Source organism: Podarcis muralis, chromosome 17 (genome assembly GCF_964188315.1).
Source record: "Podarcis muralis chromosome 17, rPodMur119.hap1.1, whole genome shotgun sequence".
Lineage (NCBI taxonomy): Eukaryota > Metazoa > Chordata > Lepidosauria > Squamata > Lacertidae > Podarcis > Podarcis muralis.
The window spans coordinates 34,484,016-34,495,290 of NC_135671.1; the positions used below are offsets into that span (position 1 = coordinate 34,484,016).

At 49.3% G+C, this 11,275-nt stretch overlaps 2 protein-coding genes across 2 annotated transcripts in view; both read right to left on the minus strand.

Annotated features, from left to right (window-relative positions):
• Positions 1-2,271, minus strand: part of IL27RA (interleukin 27 receptor subunit alpha) — a 28,942-nt gene extending 26,671 nt beyond the window's left edge. Inside the window, exon 1 of the mRNA XM_077921563.1 lies at positions 1,737-2,271. The gene's annotated coding sequence lies outside the window, so the exon portion shown is untranslated. The remainder of the gene's footprint in view (positions 1-1,736) is intronic.
• A 2,655-nt stretch (positions 2,272-4,926) lies between these two features.
• RLN3 (relaxin 3) lies at positions 4,927-10,518 on the minus strand. The gene is made up of 2 exons (XM_028712730.2): positions 10,280-10,518; positions 4,927-6,237 (listed from the first exon to the last, which is right to left on the minus strand). The coding sequence occupies exons 1-2, from the start codon at positions 10,437-10,439 to the stop codon at positions 5,981-5,983; spliced, it is 417 nt and encodes a 138-aa protein (XP_028568563.2). The 5' UTR covers positions 10,440-10,518; the 3' UTR covers positions 4,927-5,980.
• Positions 10,519-11,275: the final 757 nt, after the last annotated feature.

Here is an 11,275-nt window from a genome sequence, read left to right on the forward strand (position 1 = left end):
CTCACCCAAGAGCCACTGCAGAAGTAAGTTCCTGGGGGAAGTGAAGGTGATTGTAGCAATGGGAACTTACTGCCAGTCCCCTTTAGGACATAGAGATCAACCTGACCCACCCAGTGCAGTCCCCTCCACTTTCTTAAAGGGACAGACCCATAAAACTGGTTGCCAGCCTACAGTGTGCAGTAGTCCTGCGTTCTTGAAAAGAACTGTCACTGTAGTTCTGCGTTCTTGAAAAGAACTGTCACTTTTCCCAGCTGAGCTGGATCCCATGGTTTGAAAGCAGGCTTCTAGGGCTGTCTGAGCGCTATACTGAGACTTTTTTTAAAAAACCACCCAAAGCCCATCCTTGCCCTGAAATAAGTTTGGGCACCGTAGTTTGCTCCTTGCAAGGTTGCAAATCCCAGCAACCCTTAAACTATAGTGCCCAGAATTCTTTGGGAGGGCCGCGACCAAAAGGAGGAGGAATACCAGGAGGAATGGAAGAAATGTATTTAGCTATTTAGCTAAATGTGTTAAGATAACTTAAACAGAATTACTTGCAAGTATGAGATTGGCCTAGGATTTAAATACAGTGGTTGTTGTTGTTGTTGTTTAGTCATTTAGTCGTGTCTGACTGTTCGTGACCCCATGGACCAGAGCACGCCAGGCACCTCTGTCCTCCACTACCTCCCGCAGTTTGGTAAATACAGTGGTACCTTGGGTTAAGTACTTAGTTCGGTCTGGAGCTCTGTTCTTAACCTGAAACTGTTCTTAACCTGAGGTACCACTTTAGCTAATGGGGCCTCCTGCTGCTGCCGCGCCGCCGGAACACGATTTCTGTTCTCATCCTGAAGCAAAGTTCTTAACCTGAGGTACTATTTCTGGGTTAGCAGAGTCTGTAACCTGAGGAATATGTAACCTGAGGTGCCACTGTATGTGATGTTATAGAACAATATGTTTAAAGTTAAAATGAAAAGAAAGAAAGAGGTTAATTGACTAAGTAATTTTTAGGTGAAATTAGTTTTGGAAAACTGCTACAATGATATATATGGAAATTCAGCCAGGGGGATTCGAGGAAGTCACCCAACAATGTTAACAAAAATGGAATGATTACAGTTAGGATTTATGTTTGCTTGTTTTTCTTTTTGATGTTTTCTTTTATATGTTTGTCACAAATTTGGAAAATCAATAAAAAATGGGGGGGGGGGATTCTTCGGGAGGGGACGAGATGCGCTTTAAAGGCATAGCGCGTACACAACGTCAAACTGGAGAAAGGGAGAGAAGAGGATGAAAGGAGAGCCGGGGACCACGTCGTGGTGGAGCCCTTCCCGGCTCCGGCCCCAGACAACGAGCGAGCAGCCTGCCCAGCTCAAGCCTCGTCGATGATGCAGCGGCTCTTATGCCCTGCCTCCGGATCTTATGCGCATCTCCGGATCCTCTTTCCCCTCCGCCCAGGGCGCGAGCCAAAGTCCCACCTGCCAAGAGAGAGGACCGAGGAGCAGTGGCGTAGCGTGGGGGGTGCAGGGGGGGCCGGCCGCACCGGGCGCAACATCTGGGGTTAGGGCAAATCCATGGGTTAGGGGGCGCAAATCCACAGGTTAGGGGGCGCAAATCCACGGGTTAGGGGTCGCAAATTACTTGCCTTGCCCCGGGTGCTGACAACCCACGCTACGCCGCTGCCGAGGAGGACCCACCGTGCCAGCAGGATCCCCCCAGAGATACCAGAGGGGAGAAAGTCATCGGCTCGCCTCGTTACTTACACGGCATCCTTTGCGCGCCGGGAGGCAACTCCAGCGCCCGCTGGGCCAGACGGCGGCACCCCAGCCGCGCGCTCCCCAAGGCGCCCCTCGGGGATCCCGGCGGGACTCAGGCGCGACGAGACCCCGAGCCGGGTTCTTCTCTTCGCGGAGGAAGGAAATGAGCTCGGGGCTTTTTTTCCCTTTTCGAGGGCACTAAGTGTCGGGGCGCTCGCTCCTCCCGCTGCCCGATCACGCTCCGCCCCGCGACGCACCAAGCCTGTTCCGCGACGGGCTGCTCCTTCTTGGAGCGCAATCCGGGGACGATGGGGGCTCGTCTTCCCTGGGTGGAAGGGGCGACAAGCCTCCCTCCCTTGGCCTTCCTGGCTTTTTGAGAGCGGAGGGGGAAGCGGGTGGAAGAGAGAGCCACGCCGGGATTCCGTAAAGAGGAAATCGTGTCTCATCCAAATCGTGACTCACACGACAAACTCACTCGTTTCCCCTGCTTGGGGAGTGGGTGGGGTGGGAGGGCAGGGCGCCCATTCCTCCCAGCACGTGTGCGGGGCTATGAGGGGGGATCACAGGATTGTAGAGTTGGAAGGGACACCGAGGGTCATCTAGTCCAACCCCCTGCAATGTGGGAAAACGTTAGCAGAGGCGTAGCGTGGGCGCAGGGCGGCGACCGTCGCTCCGGGCGCAGCCGGACTGAGAAGGACGCAGCAGCTCAAGCGCCCTGCGAGCTCAGCGCTATTTTTGCGAGCCTTGCAAAGCGTCGCAGTTCGCCATGAGGGCGCCCCTCAAAGCCGGGCGGGCAGTGGGTGGGGTTTGCTCTGTCGGCGACCCCCCCACTCTTCTCATTATATGTCCCACCCCCTAGCTACAGCTCTGACTCCACCTATCCAGAATTGGCAAAGATTACTCTAATTCATGGGTAGGCAAACTAAGGCCCGGGGGCCAAATCCGGCCCAATCGCCTTCTAAATCTGGCCTGCGGACGGTCCAGTAATCAGCGTGTTTTTACATGAGTAGAACATGTCCTTTTATTTAAAATGCATCTCTGGGTTATTTGTGGGGCATAGGAATTTGTTCATTTCCCCCCAAAAAATATAGTCCGGCCCCCCACAAGGTCTGAGGGACAATGGACTGGCCCCCTGCTGAAAAAGTTTGCTGACCCCTGCTCTAATTTATGCTGGCATGGTTGTGGTCACATTGGAACATTGCTCCATGTGTGGTGGGATTGCTGCATGGTGCAGAGATTCTGGAGCCAAATTTTGGAAACTATCTCCACCATCGCCTCTTGGGTACTGCTGTGGGCAACCCTAACCTCTGTCCCTCTTTCCTTCCCTCCCTCCTCTGATGCCCTCTTGTTTCTCTGCCTCCCAAAGGCTTGCACAGCTGTTCATTGCAGCAGCCCTGGCTACAAGCTCCACAGGCGAATGGTGCTTCTGGGGCTGGCCAGGAGGTGCTGGTTACCAGGAGCTGAGGTGGCCTTGGAGTAAGCAAGAAGTGGGCGAGGGAGCCCAGCCAGTCAGTTTGTCAACCTTTGCTGCCTGTCCAACGAAATTGACAGACAAGTGGGAGGTCGGGCGGGCAAGCAGGCACTGTGCTGGCCTTCTTGTGCTTGCTGTGTGCAAGGCCTGCCTGGGAGGTGAGTGCCTGGTTACCTTTGGCCATTCTCCGTTTGGCCACTAAGGCTTGGGGCCTCCTCTGCCCAGGCCCCTGTGGGGTGACGTGAGGAGGCATCCATAGGCGCCGACTCCATGGGGCTTGAGGGGGCCCGAGCCCCCTCAAAAATTCGTTTGGGGGGGCTCCGCCCCCCCAATAATCTCCGGCGCCCCTCCAGCAGAGCGCCATCGCCGCCCCTCCCCCAGCCCAAAATGCACAGGGAGGGGCGGGCTGCATGCCTCCTGCCCTCCCTCCCGAGCAAAAGCTCCACCCAATTTCCTTTGGAGCTGATTAATAGGCGCAGCACGCTCTCCCCTATTCGCTCACGAGGAGGCGGCGCCACTTTATTTGCATATTCATGAGCTTATTTATTATTCATGAGCTTTCCCGGGCCCCCCCAATATTTTTTATAAGTCCGCGTCCCTGGAGGCATCTCTCTTTGGGGTGCGGGGGGCAGCTCAGAGACCAGGGACGGCAGCAGCGGCTGCCTGGAGGACTCCCAAAGAGAGGGGAGAGGAGAGGAGGCTGCGGAAATACTCCACAAGGGAGGGTGTTCGAAAAAGGACAAGAGGCTGCCAGCTTTGCAGGCAAGGGGTGGCATAACTGGGCTCCTGAGCCCCTCAGGGGTGCCACAGAAAGAAGGTAGTTGGTCAAGGGAGCCGTGGACTCAAAAAGGTTGAAAACTTCCAGCATACAGCATTCATTTGGTTAGACCCGCAAGAGTCATTCCTCTTTACCTAGCCCAGTTGAACGAGGAATGCCAATTTCAACTTTGCCTGCATACCCAGGGCTTTAATGAAACTTTGGACAGACTGGAAGTATGTGCAGATGCAAGAACCACCTTGAGAGATTTCGTTGGTCTTATCAAAACTCTTCAGAATCTGCTCAGAATTCTTCAGGCACTTCTCGGAGGGTGGACAGTGGAGCAGCTTGGTCATTTTAGATTCTGGATTTAATGTGGGGGGGGGGACTCTGGGTTGTGATATATGTCACAATGATGGTAAGCTAGCTTTCCTGTGTTTGAGGGCCCTCCTGCCCATTCTGCTTAAAAAGGTAAAGGGACCCCTGGCCATTAGGTCCAGTCGTGGCCAACTCGGGGATTGCAGCGCTTATCTCACTTTATTGGCTGAGGGAGCTTAGTGGAGGCCATTGGCTTCTCTGAAATTTCGCTTTGATGGCACCGTCATGGAGTAACCCCCACCAATTGGTTTAAAACATACTTTAGGCAAACTTGCTGTGGCATTTCTAATTTTAGGCCTGCTTATGTCATCAACACTGATATTATTATCATTACAAAAAAAATTCCTTCCAGTAGCACCTTAAAGACCAACTAAGTTAGTTCTTGGTATGAGCTTTCGTGTGCATGCACACTTCTTCAGATACTTATCTGAATGATAATTCAGATAATAATTCAGATTATTATCATTATCATTATCATTATCATTATCACTATTATTAAATCCACCTTGAAGGGCCTTCTTGTTACCCTCCATGTCAACAAAGTTCATCTCTCTGTTTTGTTTCATTTCAGCTTTTTATTTCAGCTTTCATGTAATGTGCAATCTTAAAAGAGAACAAACACGGTCTTTCTCCAGGAAGAAGGAACTGATGAACAGAGAAGCAGCAGCAGGGCAAAGACTGTTGCTTGCAATGCCATCCTACTCAAAGCAAAACTCAGCTGCACATTCGTAAGATAAAACGTGCGACAGACACAGGCATGGACACACACACACATCCTGTCAAGAGACCAGGGCATGACACATTCCTCGTGAGCGTTTCTGTGCACCACTTGGGAGGGTTCCTTGTTCTACTGTGACTACAGGTGCATTTGGTTTCCTATTGCAGTAATGGCTGTAGGAAAACAAACTTCAGGTTTATCACAACAGCAGCTGTAGGAGGGGAGCAGCATAAGGGAAGTAATGCTAGAGTGGGAATTTGTCAATTAATTGGGACTTGCCAGAATCATTAAATCCCACTCAAATTGTGTAGGCAGCCACTTGGGAGAGCTGTTTGGCAGTATGCCAGTGTGGTGTAGGTAAAGGTAAAGGTAAAGGACCCCTAGATGGTTAAGTCCAGTCAAAGGCAACTATGGGGTTGCAGTGCTCATCTTGCTTTCCGGCCGAGGGAGCTGGCGTTAGTCCACAGGCAGTTTTCCGGGTCCTCTGGCCAGGATGACTATAAACAGCTTCTGGCGCAACGGAACATGGTGATGGAAACCAGAGTGCACAGAAATGCCATTTACCTTCCTGCCACAGCGGTACCTATTTATCTACTTGCACTGGTGTGCTTTCGAACTGCTTGGTTGGCAGAAGCTGGGACAGAGGAACGGGAGCTCACCCTGTCGCAGGGATTTGAACCGCCGACCTTCTGATCGGCAAGCCCAAGAGGTTCAGTGATTTAGACCTTGTCTCATAGGATGCTGGGAATTATAATTCTTGGGCACATTTTCCTAGCTTGGTGAAAGGGGTGGAGCTTTAATGGAGATATTTATGGTCAGCTGTGTGCACATTTTTGTGTCTGATGGTCTGAGCTTCAAGTTTACAAATATTTGAATATTTGAATTCCCTTTTTGCCACACGCACACTCAACCTCGCACGCTGCCCTTTAGCACAGGGAGCTGATTTCACTCTTGCTACAGCCCCACTTGCAGCAAGCATTGCTCAGTCCTGCCAGAACATCTCGGGCTCCACGGTCAAAGCCCCAGGTTTCTTCCGAGGGACTGTGGCTCTGCTGGCCATGCCAGCTCCCATAATAGTCAGACGGATCTTTCGGCGGGGCGTGGATCGGGACCCATTCATTGGATGAGGAAGTTGCAGCAAAGGCTTCTGCAGAATCTCCTCCGGGGAGGGCACCAACATTTCCTGCAATGAGAAGCCAATATGGAAAATTGGGAGGAGCAGGCACAATGCATGTAGCTCAGCAAACAGAAAGAGAGATCAGGGTTCAAAATCATGCCGTCCCCTACCAGGGGTATTTTCTGAAAGTCAGCCTAAATTTGCATCTGTAAGCAAATATTATGCAAATTTGTGTCATGGCATGGACCTGCACCTTGAGTCATAAGAACATAAGAGGTAAAAAAGGTAACGGACCCCTGGATGGTTAAGTCCAGTCAAAGGCGACTCTGGGGTTGTGGCGCTCATCTCGCTTTCAGGCTGAGGGAGCTGGCGTTTGTCCACAGACAGCTTTCTGGGTCATGTGGCCAGCAGGACTAAACCGTTTGTGGCGCAATGTGACACCGGGACGGAAGCCAGAGCGCACAGAAACACCGTTTATCTTCCCACCAGAGCAGTACCCAGTGCTTTTTTTCCTGGGGGTACGCAGGGGTACGCATACCCCATAACATTTAGTGAATCTTTGTACTTTTGTCCATTTACAGTGGTACCTCGGGTTAAGTAGTTAATTCGTTCCGGAGGTCCATTCTTAACCTGAAACTGTTCTTAACCTGAAGCACGACTTTAGCTAATGGGGCCTCCCACTGCCACCGCTGCGCGATTTCTGTTCATATCCTGAAGCAAAGTTATTTCCCCCAATTTGAACTATAAAATGGTGATTTTCTTGAGTCAAAATGAGAATACCCCTAAACATTTGGGGGGGGGGAGCACTGGCAGTACCTATTTATCTACTTGCGCTGGCGTGCTTTCAAACTGCTAGGTTGGCAGGAGCTGGGACAGAGCAACGGGAGCTCACCCTGTCATGGGGATTCGAACCACCGACCTTCCAAACAGCAAGTCCAAGAGGCTCAATGGTTTAGACCACAGCGCCACCCATGTCCCACCAAGAACATAAGAAGAGCCTGCTGGATCAGGATAGCCTAGTCCACCATCCTGTTCTCACAATTTAATTTGAATTCAGCCTGATCTTTTATTTCCCCTCTCTTCCCTCCCCCTCCCCATTTATGAAGATCACCTGCTCTGAGACCCCACAGCTAATTCTCCCCTGGCCTCCTCGCTGGCCCAAGTAGGGTCAATTCAGCCAGCTAGCCCTGGGGATTATCTAATTGATTTTTTATTTTTGAATTTTATTGTTATTCATGTTTTTATACTGTATTTTATGCTGCTTTTATAATTAAGTGTTTTGAAGTGTTTTAAATTTGTTGTTAGCCACCCTGAGCCCGGTTTTTGAGCCGGGAAGGACAGGGTATAAATAAAAAATTATTATTATTATTATTATTAATTGTCAGCCAAATGCCTAAGGGAAGCCCTCCATCAGGGTCTGTGTGCAATAGCACTCTGCCCTCTTGCGATTCCCAGCAACTGGCAATTGAAACATGCTGCCTCTGACATTGGAGGTAGAACATTTCCATCAAGGTTAGTAGCCACGGATAGCCTTAACCTCCAGAATTTGTCTAAGCTTCTTTTAAAGTCATCCCACTTGAGAGACATTGCTGCCTCCTGTGGGTATAAATCCCACAGTCATTTAAGGACCCAGCGATGCCCCTGTTAACAATCCAATATATTATATGAAAGAAAGGGATGGATGGGGGACAGCAGAGCTGAAGCAAAACATTCTGCAAATTCCACTTCTAGCAAATTTTCAAACTTTGCAATGTAACTGTCAATTTTCAGCTAGAGTTCAAATTTCAGAATAAGCCACCAGCAACAAAGGAGCCTGGGGGACAGTCATCTGAAAAAAAGATGCATATAAATATGGTAAGCAAATAAATGAATTGGCAGTAATGATTTAAATTTGACTGTTCTTTCCCCCCCCCACCTGTTCAAGAGGATGCTTTCTGAGTGGCTGAATGAATGAATGAATGAATGAATGACGTTAGTAAAAACTTTATGATAATACAGGTCAGCCATCCTATAAAACAGAATCAGAAGAATATTTATTTGCACCAGCCACTAGCCATAGCAATATAATAAAATAAAATGTACTGAAGATAGAGGTAAAAACTTAGCTATAGAAAATACATTTTGGGGGTTCACATCAATAATCAAATAATAGGTCTTATTCTAAGTGCGCCCACTAAACACCTTGCAGTTTTTGCTGTCACCTGATCATCTTGATCTGCTAAAAGAAAGGACACGGCAAGCAACCCGGCATGGACAATAATAGAGGGGTAATAACCTCACTCCTCAAATCTTCATAAAGAGTGCAAGCCAGAAGCACATGAGCCACTGACTCAATACTGCCATCTCCACAGGGACATACTGTATTTTTCCATGTATAAGACGCCCCTGTGTATAAGACACAAGATATTGGGGGACTAAAAATTAAGAAAATGGGGGGAGATTTCCCGTGTATAAGACTTTTTAAACATTTTTTTTTAGTTAAAAAAAAACCCTAGTCTGATACACAGAAAAGTACGGTAACCGTTTTTCCAGTGGAATTTTTGAAATTGACCCTCAAATGCAGCTGAAGGCAGTATATTCAATCTTGTGAAAGTGAAAGTGCATCTGTATTTTGGAATTGTTAAATTTTGCAAATAGGGTGCCGAAGTGTCAAAATGACTAGGTGGAAAATAATCATGCCATGGACAAAATTTCCTTATTGTGGCCAAATTATTCTGTCGCTTGATATCTTATAGGGCATATAAAACATGTACTACTGCTACTGAAAAACCGTTGGCTATCAAATACTGGTGCCAAATGTCAAATACGTATTGGACATTCATGCACGCACGTATTCAATGTCATAATTCACAGAAGATCATTTCTGAGAATAATTAGGAGGGCAAATTCCATGCAAAGCTGGAGTCTAGTTTATGAGAATCTCATCAGTAGCATCTGTGCTAGGGCAGTGCACAGCTCACCTCCATCCACAGCCTTGAGCTAGGGGTCCCCAACCAGGACCTGCCTTTAGCTAATGTGGTGTAGTGGTTAGAGCATTGGACTAGGACCTGGGAGACCAGGGTTCAAATCTGCACTTGGCCATGGTGCTAACTGGGGTTACTTTGGGCCAGTCATTGCCTCTCAGCCTAACCTACCTCACAGTGTTGTGGGGATTAAATGCGGAGAACTGTGTATGCCACACAGAGCTCCTTAGAGGAAAAAGCAGGATATAAATGCAATAAAATAAATAAACAAATGGTGCATCTAGGCAAACTGCATCGTAGCCAAGTTATTTTGTCACCCGAGTCCCTTGCCTCACTCTCTGGCAGTAAAAGGCAAAAAAAGGTAAAGGACCCCTGAATGGTTAAGTCCAGTCAAAGGCGACTATGGGGTTGTGGAGCTCATCTCGCTTTCAGGCCGAAGGAGCCAGTGTTTGTCCACAGACAGCTTTCCAGGTCATGTGGCAGCATGACTAAACTGCTTCTGGTGCAACGGGACATCATGACGGAAACCAGAGCGCACAGAAACGCTGTTTACCTTCCTGACGCAGCGGTACCTATTTATCTACTTGCACTGGTGTGCTTTCAAACTGCTAGGTTGGCAGAAGCTGGGACAGAGGAACGGGAACTCACCCCATCATGGAGATTCGAGCTGGCAACCTTCTGGTCGGCAAGCCCAAGAGGCTGAGTGGTTTAGACCACAGTGCCACCCACGTCCCTTTGAAAAACTATAAAACTATAGCAATACAGTGTTAACTTGGGTTAAGAACTTAATTTGTTCTGGAGGTCTGTTCTTAACCTGAAACTGTTCTTAACATGAGGTACCACTTTAGCTAATGGGGCCTCCCACTACAGCTGCACCGCTGGAGCACGATTTCTGTTCTCATCCTGAAGCAAAGTTCTTAACCCGAGGTACTATTTATGGGTTAGCGGAGTCTGTAACCTGAAGCGTCTGTAACCTGAGTTACCACTGTAGTAAAATCAAATGACTAACAATTTGCTGGACCTCTGAAAACCAGCTGTGTCACTCTTGCCCAATGTTAGGACTGGTCCTGGCTAGACGAAGCCTCGTTCCTCCTCTCTCCCACCCACCCCTCCGGTCAACAGTCCCCAGCTCTCCAAGCACTCACCTGCCCGTCTCCAGCGAGATCCTCCACAAGTGAAGATGACTGCGCGGATGAACTCTCTGCCACACAGTTTGACACCATAGGGTGGTGTCCTGGCCTCACTTGGCAGCCTCAACTCAGACAGCAGCACCCCGAGTACCAGAGCCAGGAGGATCTTGGGCATGGCTGGACTCGGGCAGGATGGTCGAGAGATGCTGGTCGTTGCGCAATTCCTATCTGCCTTCTTGCCTGCTCTCAATGTGCCTTGCTCCTCTTTATACCATCATGAGTGACTGAGGATGTCCTTCAAGGTTATCTACCCAATTATCATCAGGGAGGGATGTAGACCTTTCTTGGACACTGGGCAGGGTTTTTTGGGGGCGGGGGGGGGGGGGGGAGCGGATGACTGCTATTGATAACGCTAGCTAGTCAGAGATAACCTTTTCTTTGTTATCAGCATGGTAAGTATGGAATTGTGTTCAGTGTTTACCTGGCCTTTTGGAGCTGCACATTGACGGAGGTACCGCTTGGTGCGGAGGAAGTGGAGGTGCCCCCCCCTTTCATAACACTTGAACTCAGAGCCATCCCGTTGAAGTTGAAGGTTAAAAGATTCAGGACAGAGAGTACTTACTCACACTGCATGGGTCTTTCACCCCCATTTACTGTTTTAACTTTTGTTGATTTTTAAATATGGATACAGATAAAATGGGACGCAGGTGGCGCTGTGGGTTAAACCACAGAGCCTAGGACTTGCCTATCAGAAGGTCGGCGGTTCGAATCCCCGCGACGGGGTGGGCTCCTGTTGCTCGGTCCCTGCTCCTGCCAACCTAGCAGTTCGAAAGCACATCAAAGTGCAAGTAGATAAATAGGTACTGCTCTGGCGGGAAGGTAAACGGCGTTTCCGTGCGCTGCTCTGGTTCGCCAGAAGCGGCTTAGTCATGCTGGCCACATGACCCGGAAGCTGTACGCCGGCTCCCTCGGCCAATAAAGCGAGATGAGCGCCACAACCCCAGAGTTGTC

Excerpts from the sequence above, each read along its gene's own strand:
- RLN3 (XM_028712730.2), bottom strand. The coding sequence starts at position 10,439 with ATGCCCAAGATCCTCCTGGCTCTGGTACTCGGGGTGCTGCTGTCTGAG. Across the intron at positions 6,238-10,279 it reads ATCTCGCTGGAGACGGGCAG|GAAATGTTGGTGCCCTCCCC; the intron begins GTGAGTGCTTGG and ends TTCTCATTGCAG.